The following is a 15,932-nucleotide window of genomic DNA, read 5'->3' as shown; positions in this document are numbered from 1 at the left end:
CTTAAGTATTTTTGGCTAAATACATTCTTTCTGTTATCTTATACTATTTCTCCTAAATTCTTGTATTTTTGAGAAGTTATCATGTTTCTGGTAAGTTACAATATTTCTGCTAAGTTCTGGTATGCTATTGTATTTCTGCCAAGTATTATGTTTCCTCTAAGATATTGCAGTTCTGCTAAGTTATTCCATTTTAGCAAAGTTCCTTTGCTTCTGCAAAGTTTTTACAATTTCTGCAACTTTTCAGCTTTTTCAGCTAGTTTTTGCAGACAGCTTCAGCTTTAAAGCATCCACACTGCATTTTCGCAGGAAATGCAAATTTTTCTAGTTATAGTTACTAGGTACTTCAAAAAAAGTAACTGAGTTGGTAACAGAGTTAGAATATTCTAAAAGTAATTAATTACTTGAAAAGTAACTATTGCGTTAGTTTTTTAAAAAAAAATGTTTAACCCTCTGGGGTCCAGGGTGTAATTGGCAATTTTTAACTACTTTTGATATTTCCTCTACATTTCACCTTTAAATACTGTTTACTTTGCCTTGTTTGGTATCATCCTTTTCAGCACAACCTCACATGTCTGAATTTACAGTCATGTTTTCATTTTGACATACTGTATTAACACAATTGATCTAAAATGAAACAAAAACCATAAAATCTGAGTAGAAAGTTATATTTTTAATGTAACAACCACAAACATGGTTAATGAATCATATTTCATAACTTTAAATGCAATATAAATGGTCAATTTTAAAATCCTATGCACACTTTTTGCAAACACCAAAGCTGTTTGCAGCCATTTACCTTTTACCCCTTTTAAATTAACCACTTCAAACTATTTATATAACAATCAGCTGCATTCAATAAGATGCCACACAAATTATTTGTGCCACTCCAAACAATAATTTCTGTCCACTGTAAAGAAGAACATCACAGCCTGATACCTACAGGAGTGACAGCAGCAGGTGTATCACTCCTGTTTCTACCTGGAGACAGCAACCGCCTCATTGTTATGACACACAACACAAAACTATCCACAACACTACACACTAACTACACAAGACAACACATTAACTACACACTCCAAACACGCTAAACGTCACAAATCTCTCACATCTTAAAACTCGCTCTCTCTCTTTTTTCTGCTGTCTCTCTCTCTCTCTCTCACTCACTCACACTCTCTCTCTCTCTCTCTCTCTCTCTCTCTCGCCGTCACTCCTAAAACTTCCCTAAACAACCAAATGTCATATTGCCATATCATTTTTTGATTGGTCGACATGGTGCATTTTTCCACCAACAGGAACCGGCTGTTTTTTGGTTTGTTTGTTTTTTAATTTTTTGCTCATAAGCAGAGAGTGCTTGCTAGCTTGCTAAAAGTGATGAAAGTATTCAGGAAAAAACACGCGTGTATATTGTTTATCATGACTCTGGTTTTACGTGGCCTATTAACACAATTTAAAAACTGGTAAATATTACCTTGTTGCTTTGTCTTGAAGTGGTCATGTGATTGGCTTAACACGACTACTTTATTCTTCCTCAGTCAAACAGCAGCACTCATGTGATTGTTTTGCCCCATTAACTCCAGGTGTTGTGCCAAAAAGTGATGTCTGCCAGAAAGTGATAACCGTCTGCGGGAGCGCGCCTAGCTGCTTAAAGCTGTTGTGCCCAGATTACTTACGTAGACAGCTACTTACATGGAACTGATATAAGATGCGGTAAGCTGAAGACAGCTTTGACTGTCTGCTTGTTGAAAAATAGTAACGCGACCGCACTGCATTTTCTTGTTAGTGACGGTAACCCAGATTACTCATTAGTGAAAAAAGTAACGCCGTTACTTGTAACGCCGTTATTCCCATCACTGCTGCTGAGACACGACTGTTAGTTGCTGCATTAAGGAAAATGTGTTCGACATTTCCCCGCTGCTTCCCCCGCAGATCCTGCAGATCCTGCAGAGTGAAGGGTAAGAAAAACTGTTACTGCATCACAGCAGGAAATTTAAGTTGTAGGCAGTAAAGACCACACAGGTCGAATGTGGCTGACACTTTTAACTGACAAAAATGTTACTATAAAAATCAGTTGAAGTCATTTAAATTGCAAAAGAGACACTTTGAATGTTTCTCAATTGCTGTTGCAATTTTGTATGAAATCATAGAGGGTCTTGAAGGGGAAGAACAATTGCCTTAGATCTGAAAAAACGCCAGAGCAAGAAAACAAAACTGGTTTTGACCTTTTGTGCCTCACTTTAGTGGTTAGCGCTCTACAGCAACAAGCGGGGCCTTCATGTGGAGCGTTTGCATGTTCTTCCTGCACCTGCGTGGATTTCCTCCCAAAGTGTACGAGTGTGTGCTTGTCGTTTTCTTTTTGTTAGTCCAATAATTACATCTCCCAGATCAGGATCAAGAAAGAAAGGCATCTTAAATGGACTGGTGTTTATATAGCGCAACAGAGCAAAGAGCTAAAGGGTTTAGAGGAGCCTACGCAGGGGTTTGTGCGTGTATGTGTTGTTGTCATTTCTCCATCTAGACATCATAATACTTAAAGCCTTCAGAGCGCTCTGATCCTGCCTTGCTCCAACTCATCTCCTGGCACCTCTTCCACAATGTTGAGTAAAATCCTTTCTGCCTGACCAAGCTGTTGTTCCTTTTAATTTGAACAGAAAGTCTGTGTACTCTGTTTGCCCAACCGCCACTAATGTGGCATCAACATAGAAGTCCACTGTGTCCTTTTGACAGGACTGTAGGACTCATACAAATTGCAGAAATGGTGTTTGATGCCAAAGTCTCAGTCATGAACACACTAACACTTTGATGAATGCATCAGGATTAACTCAGGGTTCAGTATCTTGCCCAAGGATACTTCCACACACAGTTTGGAGGAGCCAGGGATCAATCCGCAGACCTTCCAACTGGTAAACGACCTGCTGGACTACCTGAGCAAGCACCTTTTTTACAGATAATGTGGGTGGGGTTTTTTTTGTATTTTTTGTCTTAAATTAAATGGTGACATTTAGCTGGTCTATGTTCCTACACTCACTAATGGCCAAGAGCTCTTGGTAGGGACCAAAAACATGAGACTGTGGATACAAATGCTGGAAATAACCTTTCTAAGAGGGTAGGGGGACTTTCACTTAGAGATGGGGTGAGAATCTCAGAACTGCTGCTCCTCCACATGGAAAGCAGCCACTGGTGTGGATATGTGACTAGGGAGGCTCCTAGGTGAGAGCTTTCAAGCATATCCAGCTGGGATAAGGCTCTCAGGCACACCCCTACACTGGAGAGATTCTCCTGGATGACCCAGGAACAGCTCAGTGCCCTATACTGGAAGAGCTAGGGAGAGAGAGATCTGGGTGTCTCTGTGTAGACTGCAGCCCTCTGTAACCCAGGCCTGGATAAATGTTTGTTTGACTTAGTAAAAGATATACCTGCAGTGTGTATCCACACAGCAGCAGAAAGGTCAAAGTGGATGTCAGTCGTTTAAAAGATGCAATGTAAACACCAGAAAGAAATTCAAATTCAAATTCAAATTTTATTTGTCACGTACACAGTCATACACAGTACGATATGTAGTGAAATGCTTGGACAACTGCTCGTGACCTAAAGAAAACAAAAAAGGAAAAGGCTATGAATAAGATAGGAAATAAATATGAAAAATTAAAAAGGGTAAATTTAACTAGGAAGGAATAAAATATAAATTAAGGTTAAAAATGAAATAACTGTACAACACAAATTAGAATGAAGGGTAAATTTAACTGGGAAGAATAAGATAAAGATAAATATATAAATTAAAGTTGAAAATAAAATAACTGTACAACAAAATACACAATACACAATATAGAACTATATAAGAATGTATGAAGAAATCTAAATATAAATAAATATATACACAATAACAGCAGCTGTACAAGTATTAACCGGAAATGAAGAATATAGTGACCAGTGTTGTGCAAAACCAAAGTCCAGAAAGTCCAGTGTGTGTGTAAGAACTGTATGTGTGGGTCAGTACTGTGTGGTGGTGTGATTGAGAGACCGTATCGCCTGCGGGAAGAAGCTCCTCCTCATTCTCTCTGTGTTGGTCTTCAGGGAGCGGAATCGCTTTCCTGACCTCAACAGAGAGAACAGTCTGTTGTTGGGATGGCTGAGGTCCTTCACGATCTTCCTGGCCTTGGTCCAGCACCGCCTGCTGTAGATTGAGTGCAGGTCAGGGAGCTCGGAGCGGATGGTGCGCTCAGCTGACCGCACAACCCTCTGTAGAGCTCGTCTGTCCTGCATGGTGCTGTTCCCGAACCAGGTTAAGATGTTTCCCGCCAGGATGCTCTCTATGGTGCACGAGTAAAAGTTCCTGAGCACCTTGGAGGGCAGTTGGAAGTCTCTCAAGCGTCTGAGGTGGTAGAGACGCTGTCGGGCCTTTTTCACCACGGTGTTGATGTGACAGGACCATGACAGGTCCTGCGTGATGTGAACTCCGAGGTATTTGAAGCTGTCCACTCTCTCCACTGGGCACTCGTTGATGACGGGGGTCTGGTAGTTCCTCTCCTGCTTAGTGCTGAAGTCCACTATCAGCTCCTTTGTCTTACTGACGTTTAGAAGGAGGTTGTTCCTCTGGCACCAGTTCTCCAGATTCCTAATCTCCTTCAGGTAGGCCGTCTCGTTGTTATCAGAGATCAGGCCCACCACGACGGTGTCGTCAGCAAACTTGATGATGGTGGTGGAGCTGGTAGTGGCCACACAGTCATATGTGTACAAAGAGTACAGCAGGGGGCTCAGAACACACCCCTGGGGGGCTCCAGTGCTGAGAGTGGTGGAGGCTGAGACATGTCCGCCCATCCTTACTGCCTGTGGTCTGCCAGTTAGGAAGTTGGAGATCCACTGACACATAGATGAGCTGAGTCCCAGATGCTCCAGCTTGGTGGTGAGTGTGGAGGGAATTATGGTGTTAAATGCAGAGCTGTAGTCTATGAAGAGCATTTTAACATAATTCCCCCTTCTAGTGTCCAAGTGAGTGAGTGATGTGTGGAGGAGATGAGAGATGGCATCGTCTGTGGAACGATTTGGACGGTAAGCGAACTGTAGTGGGTCCAGTGTGTCTGGTAGTGAAGAAATGATGAAGTCTCTGACCAGGCGATGACAATATGAAACCAAAATAAGTAAGTAAGTCATACTGGACTTTTTCTGTATTAAAACAAAATAACAGATCTAAAGAGTCTGTTCACATGTACAAATGAACCTTTAATAATTAACTGATACCCAAACCAAGTTAAAGCATCATTTACTTTTGTGACTGCATTAGTGCGTTATTCTGGTCCTGAATGCTGCTGTAACAACAGAAAATTGCAAGGATACATCATTTGGCAGAAAGAAAAATCATTTTAGTACTTGTTCAGATTTGTTTTCAAACATTTTATTTCATTTGCTTTTATGTTTGTCTGTCATAACAGTCAGCTCGATGTTTCACTGAGTCACCAAACAAAAGCAAAAGTCTTTATTTGTCAGTGCCATCCAAAGCATACTACGCACCGAGACTTTCTGACCTGCAAACAATCTGGTTAAGTGCGTGCGTGTGTGTGCGCGCGCTTTGGAAGGGGAGGGATTGCATGCGTGGCTCTGTGGGTCTCTCTGAAATTTCCCTACATCGTCTGAGCAGGAGGAGCTTGTCTCGTTAGGCATAAAAGCTCACAGCAGCTGCAGTTACTTTCAAAGCAGTGACTGTGACGTAGAATCTGAAAGATGTTTTATGTTCTTTATAGATATATATCATGTGGATAGTTTGTTTGGCCACAAAAATACTTTTTACAGACTTACTTTGGTGTATTGTTGTAATTCGATTGGATGATGTCAGTAGTTTTCTTTGTTGTGTTAGGGCTGATGTTGTTTATGTCTCATTTTTAAATGTGTTGTTCTGTAAAAAGTGTTTTTTCATCTTCCTTCCTGCATGAAACATGACAGTTTCACTTGTTCTTTATGTAATCTTATTGGAATTCAAAGCAATTCAATGTATTTATTTATTGATTATTATGTATTATGACAATGTACATATTGCAGATTTATGGTTTAATCTATTTTTAATTTCACGGTCATGCTATACACAAGGCTAAAATGTTTCGTTTATGCCAATCATATTAAAAAAATGTATATTAAAACAGTTTTTTTTTTAAATTGCAGATTTCTCAGCACCTTTCTTGGCCTGTTGGTCACGTTTTACAACCTGGAGAAGAATGCGGACACAGTCGGATTCATCCACAACAGGCACGTCCAACAGTTCCCCTGAACAAACTTTAAGAGCTGGAGGAAAATGGTTTAAAAAGTTCTGGCGAAGCCCCACAGGTCAACCCAGTGACAACGGTCCTTCCACTACTGATGGACACCAATCACCTACTGAAGAAGAGCGGCCAGTTGGTAGGTGACATACATCCAGCTGTTATTAGCTATTTCCTGTTAACCCTCTGTATCTCAACTAAATTATGTTTTGTGTGACATATTAAAAAAAGAAAGGAAATTGATGTTACGGTTGTTCCACAAAATTTTGTGGAAAATAGTGCTGATGTGTAAAAAACACCTCTATTACAGAAATAAGGTTCTCCATTTCTTCCAGAAATGTTAAATACCTTATTTTAGGAGAAATATGAACTGTTTGAAGATTATTTATCTTTGTTTTTGTCCACCAGTGACTACTACTTTTGAGGAATGCCTTGAAGGACAAAACCTGTTCGAAGCCGCTCAACTGTTGATAGACAGGGAGAAACATCTGTTTGGAGAGATAACAGAGGCTGATGCACTCAAAGCTCACGAGGAAGCAGTAAAAAAGCTTGCTGCAGACTATGAAGCCCTTGAAAAGCATTTAGAGCAGACCGTGCAGCAGAGTCTTTCTCTCAGCTGTGAGGAAGAGGTGTTTGCTTTGATATCAGCAGTGAAAGCCATCAAGCTTGAGGAAGAGCAGGACCAGCTGTGGGGACAAATATGCCGGACGCCACCAGCCTGGAGGCCCAAGAAGTGGAAGGAGCACCATGACAAAGTGCTTCATGAATTAGTGTATAGTCGTTTGGAGAACCCATCAAGCCTCATTGGTGATCAGGTGAACCAGTCCTCGATCCAGGCAGACATCCAGTCCATGGGCAAGCAGCTGAAGGAAGACCTGCAGTGGGTGGTGGAGATTGTGAACAACTGCTACCCACCAGAGATGGACATCTGTAACTTTTATGCAAGACAGTACCATCAAACTTTCAGCGCAAGACTCAAACAGATTGCAGACTTTGTTCTGGATGACAAGGACTGCAGCTTCCTCCTGCGATGGGTGAAGGAGTTTTATCCAGGGTAAGCCACCAGTTCAATTATTGTTTGAAGCAGCATCTTTCTGTGACTAAACATGATGATGTCTGTCAGTGTGAGGTCCTTCATTGTTTTTAGAAGAATAAATACCTGAGCAATTACAGATAGTGAATAATAATACAAATGTAACAGCTAATTTCTTGTTTTCTTAATGTGCTAAATAAAATGCCATTTTTGTAGACTAAACACAACTTGGGTTGTTTATAGAAACTCATGTGTTATCTGCTCTGTGTACCAGAATCCTTGAAAAACCTGAGCTGGCCAGTAATATCAATACTGAAGCGCTGGGAAACCTGCTTCCTGACGAGTTACTGAAACCTCTGGAGGAGCAGTACCTCAGCAAACAACAGGTAACACAGTGTATCTGAGGCGTGTATCCAGTTAATCAGTATGGTCATTGCAGGGCTTAAAGTGAGATGTGTAAATGCAGCATCAAAGAGTTGCTGGTTTAATTTTTTTGAACATAATATTGTAGATGTAATTATTACTGTCAGTAATTAAATCTTTACACATGAAAGCGGTTTAAAACTGGCAGCTGTGTGTTGTTGTGTGTTTAGAGCGACCTGATGATTTATATTGGCCGAGTATTGGATGAAGCAAAGAAAGAGTGGGATCAAGGAAAGGAGCCGACAAGAGATGATGGTTGCTACGCCAGTCCTGTGGCCTATGATGTCATCCAGGTACAGTTGCTGCATAAACTTGTTATTAAAAAGGCTGAAATCGATGCTTTTATGAAAATGTATTAATACAATGTGAAAGGTGTCACTTGTGGTGGCCAACTTCAAGGATCCTTATAGTGAGTCCTGCATTTGTTGACTTCTAATTGTTGACCATGATGAGAGGCTTTGAATAAATTGCTATGTTGTGGTTAAATATTGACGTAACATTGTTTTGACATCACATTTCCTCTGTTATTCACTGTAGAACACTTAAGAAGTGCCGACAAATATTTTCCAGCCTGCTGCACATATTAACCAAACTGAAAAAGACTTTGAGAAACTTTGAGAAAAAGATTAACAAACAAGGAAGACAATTATTTTTGTTTGGGTCATTTATAGAAACTCGTTTACTGTCGGATCAGCGTCACAGTTTCAAACCCTCCCATGGTTCTGTAGTTTAATCACTTGGGTTTGTCACTAACATTGTAAAGCACTGGGTTTGGTTCCTGGTGTTTAACTGGATCTGAAAATGATGGAAGTGCATTGCTGTGTAAAGTGCTTTGAGAACTTAAAACTGACACTGATTTGTCAATCCATTTGTCTTCAGTTGATCAACGGCATGGTGACATCAGCACATATAACTGTAAGAGACCGACACAAGGCCCAGGAAATAACATCCAACCTGACAGACTTCATGCAGAGGTAACAAGGCTTCACAAGGCTGTCTTTTAAATATTGTCATTTGAAAATACATTTTAGTTTTATGTTTGGTAATAACAAGATAGTAAAAGTGAAAACTGTTTTTAATCTTCTGCAGGTATAAAGAGTTTCATGAAGACATCATAAGGCAGAACAAACGGCACAGCAAAGCTTTCATAAAGGCAAACCTCAGCTGTGTCGAACAGTTCAGGTATGTTTCTGATCCAGTTAGATGGAAATTCAGATTTTAACTTCATCATAACAGGAGAATACTTCACTGTGAGCTAATGTGTCCTGTGTGGTCTGTCTAAAGGGACTTCTTTGAGAAGCACGATCTGTTCCCAGAGAATGTGCGGGAAAACTGTTTGCAGGTCCTGACTGAGATGAAACAGTCTGCCCACACTTATTTATTAACCCCTGTGCACAAGATCCTCAAAGTAAGTTATTTACAACTGCAGATATCAATAATCCTCAGGATTAAATCCTAACATGTTTTAATCAAAGATTTTAAAAAACTGTGTTATTTGTTCCCCACACAGCCACACTACCAGAAGGTGGGAACCAGTGACTGGCCGAAGAAGAACACGTTTGAGAAGCTGCTGAACAGCACTGAAGACGAGCTTCAAGAACTTCAGGGTTCCAGTCAGTCCTCTTACCAGGTAAAAGGAGGAAACTTTATAATGGACTGAATGGCCATTATTGCCTTCATTGCCACCTTTTTAGTAAAAGGATTATGATGTGCTCTGACTACTTAAATACTTGGTTTAAATTCAGGAGCTGATTGGTCGGCTTTACCAGGAAATGACAGTGGAATATGTCCAGAGTCTCCTGAAAGGAGAGGTCAAACTGAAGGACAGCAATCAGCAGCAGAAGGCTTACGAGACTGTGCAAGAAAATGGAGAGAAACTGCACGAGCTGTTTGCCAAAATGGTGAGACTTGATCTTTAATGCACACTTTAACTGAGACACAAATTAAATCAATCAAGCACAAACACTGATCAGCAAAACATTGTTTGACAGGGTGAATCAGAATCAGAAAGGGTTTTATTGTCAAATGTTGAGCAGGTTTACAACATTAGGAAATTGCTGTGGTACTTATTGCAAAACATACTGTGAGACAAACGCTTAAATAAACATAAAAATTTAAATTAAAAGTGCTAAGCAGATTGATATATACATGTATGCAGGTGATGATCAGTGCAAAAATGGAACAGATGCACAGAACACAGTATAGTGTCATGTGTTTGTGGTGGGAACAGTCATATGGTTATTGTTCATGAGTCCAACAGCAGAGGGGAAGAAACTGTTCTTCTGCCTGAGGGGAGCAGGTCGAACAAGCTGTGTCCAGGATGAGAAGGGTCAGCTGTGATCCGAGTTGCACGCCCCAGTGTCCTGGAGGTGTACAGGTGCTGCAGAGATGGGAGTCTGCAGCCAATCACCATCTCAGCAGAGCACACAACACGCTGCAGTCTGTTTGTCCCTGATGGTGGCTCCATCATACCACACGGTAATGGAGGAGATGAGGATGGACTCAATGATTGCAGTGTTGTTGGCAGGTTGAATTTCTTCAGCTGCCTCAGCAAGTACATCCTCTGCTGGGCCTTATGACGGAGGTGATGGTGGGCTCCCACTTGAGGACCTGGGTGTTGGTGGTACCAAGGAAGCGGAATGAGGCGAACAACCTTAGTCACAAATTCAACTAACTACACTAAAAGAACCGTTGACGGGCTGTATTTAAGTTTTGAAATTTACCCTCTTACTTTGGTTATACTTTTAAAATCAAGTGAATAAAAAGAAAAATCAGTAAGAAATAGAAAAAAGACATTTCTCAATAGATATTGGATCTGGAATGATGAGAGGACAAGGAGTGGGAGGGGGTCACTATTATGATACAGGGATTATAATAAGCTAAAATGAATCCTTTGCCATTGCAGTACAGGACTGGAGCAAATTTTCAGCCTGTGTAACTGAAAGAATTTAAAATTCACATTTACTGCCCAGCTAGCTTAAAATTCCAGTGCAATTACTCCAGAAGAAAAAACATCATTATTTCCAAAAACAGCAGCTATGCTGATTACAGTTTGGGGAAACTTGCAGACTAAACTGACGTCGCTGATTTGTCTTCACAGGGATCCAAACAAGACTGGTTAAAGGAAATCCTGACCAAGATTGCAGAAGTGCTAAAACTCCAAGATATTCCTGCCATACAGATGCAAATCGTTTCACTGGGATCTGCTTATCCCGACCTCAGGTAAACAGGAAGCTGACTGAGCGAAACATCTTAATTGGTATCAGATATATCTTGTGAGCAGGATGAGCTACATTCATGGGAACTAACATGAGCTGAAAGTAGATGTGCTGCCTTTCTATTTTACATTACCAGTCTCACTGATAGTGCACTGAAACAGAGAACTAAATAAAACATGCTGGCATGAGAGAAGCAGCAGCAGCTGTGAGTAGATGAAGTCAATAATTCTTGTTAATTAGAGTTAAAAGGAGAGTTTTTTCCAAATGTGGCACCAGAAACCAAACTGTCTTGTTCTGGTCTTCAGTTTAGCAAAGGTCTGGGGTAGGGGTGGGTTTTTATAATCGATTTATTGATTAAAATCGATTCTGGCTTGGATAACGTAAAATCGATTCATTAAAATCCTGAATCAATTTTTTAATATAAATTTATTTTGCCCGAAATGCCAGAATCTCTGGTGAAATCTCACAAAATTTCAAGAACCACCAAACAGCTAAGACAGTAAATGAGAGCAGGAACACGGATTCTGCACAAAGACTTAAACACACAGCGCAACCCGCGGCTCAGAATCAGTTAGATGTCGCCCTTCTCACAGTCGGGGCTGAAAGCTGACAGCTCGCTGATTCTGATGTTTCGGCGGGTCGGCGCTTTGTGTTCACGCCCTTCATGCGCTGATTCTAAAGCTGTTAGTTTGATGTCTCTCCGAACAATATTGACTGAACCAGCAGCAAAAGAAGATCCAAACTACGCTTCACATAAACATCGTCATGAATTCACTCTGACTTTTACTGTTTTGCTTCCACCACGATGCACAGCTCTCCCCCCCTCCCCCCCCCTCTCTTCAACAACAGTTTCCCGTCTAAAAATCTGTTTTCTTCATTATTCGCTTGCTTGTTACGCACAACTCTACCGTTGTTTACAGCGCTGTCGGCCGACGTTTTTTTTCCCTTTTACATTCTTCCAGAAAGAAAACCTAATTTCTGCCGTTCAATACTGAACAAATGTAAACTTTTTAAAATGATGCAAAATGCAAAACGCTTAGTCGTGTCTCTAATAAAACCGCTGTAACTCCAGAGGTAACGTTCATATGTTGATTAATGGTTTTCTTTCGTTTTTGATGTACTGCAGAATATTTTTATAAAATCCCAGGCCAGGAAACTCGCCTTCATGTTTTTCTGTGTTTTATCTTCAGCTACTTTGACACAAAGGCATCTGCTGTGACGCTCACACCTTTGATAAAGTCTTGCGTGTGTCAGCTTCCTTTTTATAGATACAAAAATATGTAAATGTACTGATCTGAATTATAATATTTCTGACTGTCAAAATTTCCCAGATTCAAATCGAATTGAATTGAATCGAATCGAATCGATTCGGGACCTTGTGAATCGGAATTGAATCGATTCTAGAAATCAGTGACGATACCCAGCCCTAGTCCGGGGCTACGTTCAGGGCCATCACTGGAGGAGGCGTGTGTGCTGAACTTCGTGGTCCTCGAGCAGTGTTTTTTGAGGGGCTGGCCGAGGCCACTGCCCACTGGGTCCGCTTCCATCACCTGCCACCAGACCGGAGGCTACACGGCGGAGCTCATCAAACGCTGAGTTTAGGCGCCGGCGTGTGGGGTCCCACAAACCCCTTCACAGCGCTGCTTTAGGCCGGTGGCCCAGAATTGCCCGACGGCCACGGGGCCGCGCTTCTGAGCCACGGGGAGCCGCACAGAGTCCTGGAAGTGTGTGTGGCCGGGGCACCTACTGCGGGAATGTCCAATGAGTTGGGACGGGTGTTCCGCGTCCAGCGTCGCCGGGGCTACAGCACCCGCCCCTGGTCCCGGAGGTACGTAGCACATTCCGGTAAGGTGTCAAGAAGGTGGACTCGGGCTGGACGCAGATCCTGGTCCACCAAAGCTTGGTTCAGCCTGGGGCGTTGGAAGCAGAATGGGTGGAGGTGAAATGTGTGTATGGGGACACAAGTATCCTGTGGTGCCGCTTCTGCTACAATACAAGGGCAAAACGCAAGGGGTAAAGGCGGCAGTTGGTCAGCGCCTGTTGCATCCCCTAATTTTGGACACCAACTAATTGGCCAGGGTTACATAGCTTGCTGGGGCAGTATGCGGGGATGAGACGTGGGGTCATCTAACACTGACTCTGGGGGGAGGAGGCAGAAAAGTGTGCGCAAGCCCTGTTTAAGGTCATCTCCCAGGTCGGTATTCCAAAAGAAATACTGACCACCCAGGGCACGGCGTTCATGTCTCGCACACTAAAGGAGCTATAAAAATTACTGGGCATTAAATCTGCTCAGACCAGTGTCTACCTCCTTCAGACTGACAGGCTGGTGGAGCGGCTGAACAAGACTTTAAAGTCCATGATTCATAAGTTCATACATGAGGATGAACGCAATTGGGATCGCTGGTTAGACCCTCTGTTTGCAGTGAGGGAGGTACCCCAGACCTCCACAGGATTTTCTCCTTTGAGTTGCTGTAGAGCAGACAGCCATAGAAGGTGCTCGACCTGATTAAAGAAAACTGGGAGAAAGGGTCGAGCCCCGTGAAAAATGAGATTCAGTACGTGCTGGACCTGAGAGCAAAACTGCACAGGTTGGGGAGTCTGTCACGGGCAGGTGCGTCCGCAGGTGGAGGAAACAGCAGCGATTGCATCCTGTCTGCGCCGGAAGACCAAAAAGGAGGTGGGACGTCTCCTGGGGCTGGCAGGCTACTACTGCCGGTTTGTGCCTAGGTTCGCGGACCTGGCCAGCCGCTTGACCGATCTCACCAGGAAAGGTGCCCCCGATCTGGTCCAGTGCCAGGTGGCGTTTGTGCAGCTAAAACAGGCTCTCTGTGGGGAGCCGCTGCTGTTCACACCTAACTTTTGGTGGTTGTGGCCGATTTCCTCTCCTGCTCGCGGGGGTGTACGTTCGGCTGGCCTCAGTCGGGCGGTGGGGGTGTGTGGGGGAGGTGTGGTTTCTGGCCTGCTGCAGCGGAGGAGTGACACAGTGAGCTCGCAGGGCGGTGCGCAGGCGGGAAGAACAGGTGTGCCTGACTGTTTCAATAACTGTGTGTTCTGTTTGGCAGTGAGAGCTGACATGAGACGTGTGTGTGTGACACAGAGTGAGGAGTGTGTGCATAAACAAAGAACTGTTCCTTTCACTTTCGAGACTGTGTGTGTGTGTTACAGGGTCCCATGTCACAATAAGTAAACTAAATGTGCGCTTACAAATTGAACGAATGTGCTTAAACCAATCAATAAACTTATTGGAAACTAAAGTGTGTTATTGTGTTCAAATGAAGAAATAAAAATACACGAGAGTTACCAACTGTAGAGTGTGACCATGGGTTTTGCCATCACATGGAGAATCACATGCATTTCAGGCACGGATCCATTTCAGCAGTAGGAGTTCCACCTATTGTCACATTTCCAACAGAGGTGGACTGAGTCACATTTTCCATCTCCCCTCTTCTCAGCAGTTTAGATGATGGTGATGTGTTACTGACAGCTTTCAGTGTTTGCAGGAAGGATGTGTGTCAGGGGCAGACAGAAAAAGACATAACATGGCAATGAAACACAAGTTTAGACGGGATCAGTGAAGTTAGAACTTCTGCTGTTATTCTTATGTTGAAAGTGAAATAAAACATTGCAGATTCTATTTAGCTAAAAAAAAAAAGCTCAATTTCTTTATATATTTTTTTTCTATATCAAATGTGGCAGCTTTCACATGACAATCCTTTTTTCACAGTCTCTGACTTTACGTCACTTTTTTAAAACCCTTTCTTCTTTCTGTCACCAACAGTGAAAAACATGTTTCGGCTCTGCTCAAACTCAAGACAAACATCTCCAAAGCCGACAGGAAAATCGTCAAAACCACTCTGTCAGACACACTGAAAGAGAGCCGTGCTGATCCTGGAACCCGGAAGTTTTTCTCCAAAGTTTAAGTGAGATGAGCCGCACATTTGCTTCTTAGAGTATCACTGACTGAGAGTTTGGTTGCACAGCAGCAATATTATTGTGTATTATATTGTGTTACAGTCTATCTCTGTAAAGACATACAGAGTGAATGCCAGGGAAAAACCTTCAGATGCTACTTAGACTGAAATCCCTATTATACGCAGACTCTGTGATGGTGAATGCTTGCTGTAGTTACTGTATGTTACTGTATACATAAGCTAGATTTTACATTCATGCTGGCAATTTTTGTGCATTTCATAGAAACTGTGAATAAGTATGCAAGAGTCTGTTTTTACACACTTACAAACAGGTCAGTGTCGTTCTATTATATGTCGTTTTGTTTAAAAACTACAATGATATTAAAGTCTAGTTTTTTCATAAGTTGTATTTTATGCTATATTGTATTACAGAGAATTATACATGTCTCATGTACATAAATAGATGTAAGTTGAGTTTTTTTAATAAATGTGCAAAAACCAGCTCAATTTGTTTTTACTGTTTACTCTGTTTAGTAGATGATCCACATGTAAACTGACTGTAGGGTTTATAGTATGTGGAAAAAACAGCAATAGTACTGGCAACAGACAGGGAATGGAGTTACAGTTAATGTCTATAATAAGTATCAACATGTGTTAATTATAAAAATCATAAGAATGATAACTGCAGGTTACAAGTGAACACTATAGCTTGATAGGTAATGCAGCATTATAGACAAACCCTACAGCAACTATCTCCACCAAAACCATGGAGGAGGAGAGGCTATGATCAAGGTAGCATGGAGGGAAGTTAGCCATTAATAGTTCAGAAATGGTTCTAAAAGATCTTCCCAGCTTGTGTAAATCTACGACTCTCCTTCTTAGAGGTTTATTTATTGAATCATATAAGGAATCATCTGATATTTCTAAGAAATTATCTTGCATGAAACCCATGGATCTTTGAGGAAGTCTTTTAAGAAATCCTGTGAAGTCCAAGGTTACATGGCTTTAAAGATTATATTTAATGAGCCGTTCATCAAGGGAGTATTAACAATAATCATCCACTGGTTTCCCGACCCAGAGAGGAATTGCTCTTCCGTGTCTC

General features: G+C 41.9%; 1 protein-coding gene across 1 annotated transcript; it reads left to right on the top strand.

Annotated features, from left to right (window-relative positions):
* Positions 1 to 1,749: 1,749 nt before the first annotated feature.
* On the top strand, positions 1,750 to 15,306 carry LOC147306412 (tumor necrosis factor alpha-induced protein 2-like). The gene is made up of 12 exons (XM_086274504.1): positions 1,750 to 1,952; positions 6,151 to 6,384; positions 6,654 to 7,299; positions 7,553 to 7,664; positions 7,872 to 7,994; positions 8,581 to 8,675; positions 8,791 to 8,883; positions 8,986 to 9,109; positions 9,212 to 9,331; positions 9,447 to 9,602; positions 10,802 to 10,923; positions 14,698 to 15,306. Exons 1-12 carry the CDS (start codon positions 1,892 to 1,894, stop codon positions 14,837 to 14,839), a joined length of 2,028 nt encoding a protein of 675 aa, XP_086130630.1. The 5' UTR covers positions 1,750 to 1,891; the 3' UTR covers positions 14,840 to 15,306.
* Positions 15,307 to 15,932: the final 626 nt, after the last annotated feature.

The sequence above is a fragment of the Aulonocara sp. 'chitande type north' Nkhata Bay genome, linkage group LG19 (genome assembly GCF_057382095.1).
Source record: "Aulonocara sp. 'chitande type north' Nkhata Bay isolate Kocher_YH1m ecotype deep benthic linkage group LG19, A_spYH_male_GT1.1, whole genome shotgun sequence".
NCBI classification, from domain to species: Eukaryota; Metazoa; Chordata; class Actinopteri; order Cichliformes; family Cichlidae; genus Aulonocara; species Aulonocara sp. 'chitande type north' Nkhata Bay.
This window is presented reverse-complemented; position numbering and strand designations above follow the sequence as displayed.

What these genes read in the sequence shown, in the direction of transcription:
- LOC147306412 (XM_086274504.1), top strand. Translation starts at nt 1,892, where the DNA reads ATGTGTTCGACATTTCCCCGCTGCTTCCCCCGCAGATCCTGCAGATCC. An exon ending in TGAAGAAGAGCGGCCAGTTG is followed by an intron (nt 6,385 to 6,653) that starts GTAGGTGACATA and finishes TTTGTCCACCAG; the next exon opens with TGACTACTACTTTTGAGGAA. An exon ending in AGTACCTCAGCAAACAACAG is followed by an intron (nt 7,665 to 7,871) that starts GTAACACAGTGT and finishes TTGTGTGTTTAG; the next exon opens with AGCGACCTGATGATTTATAT.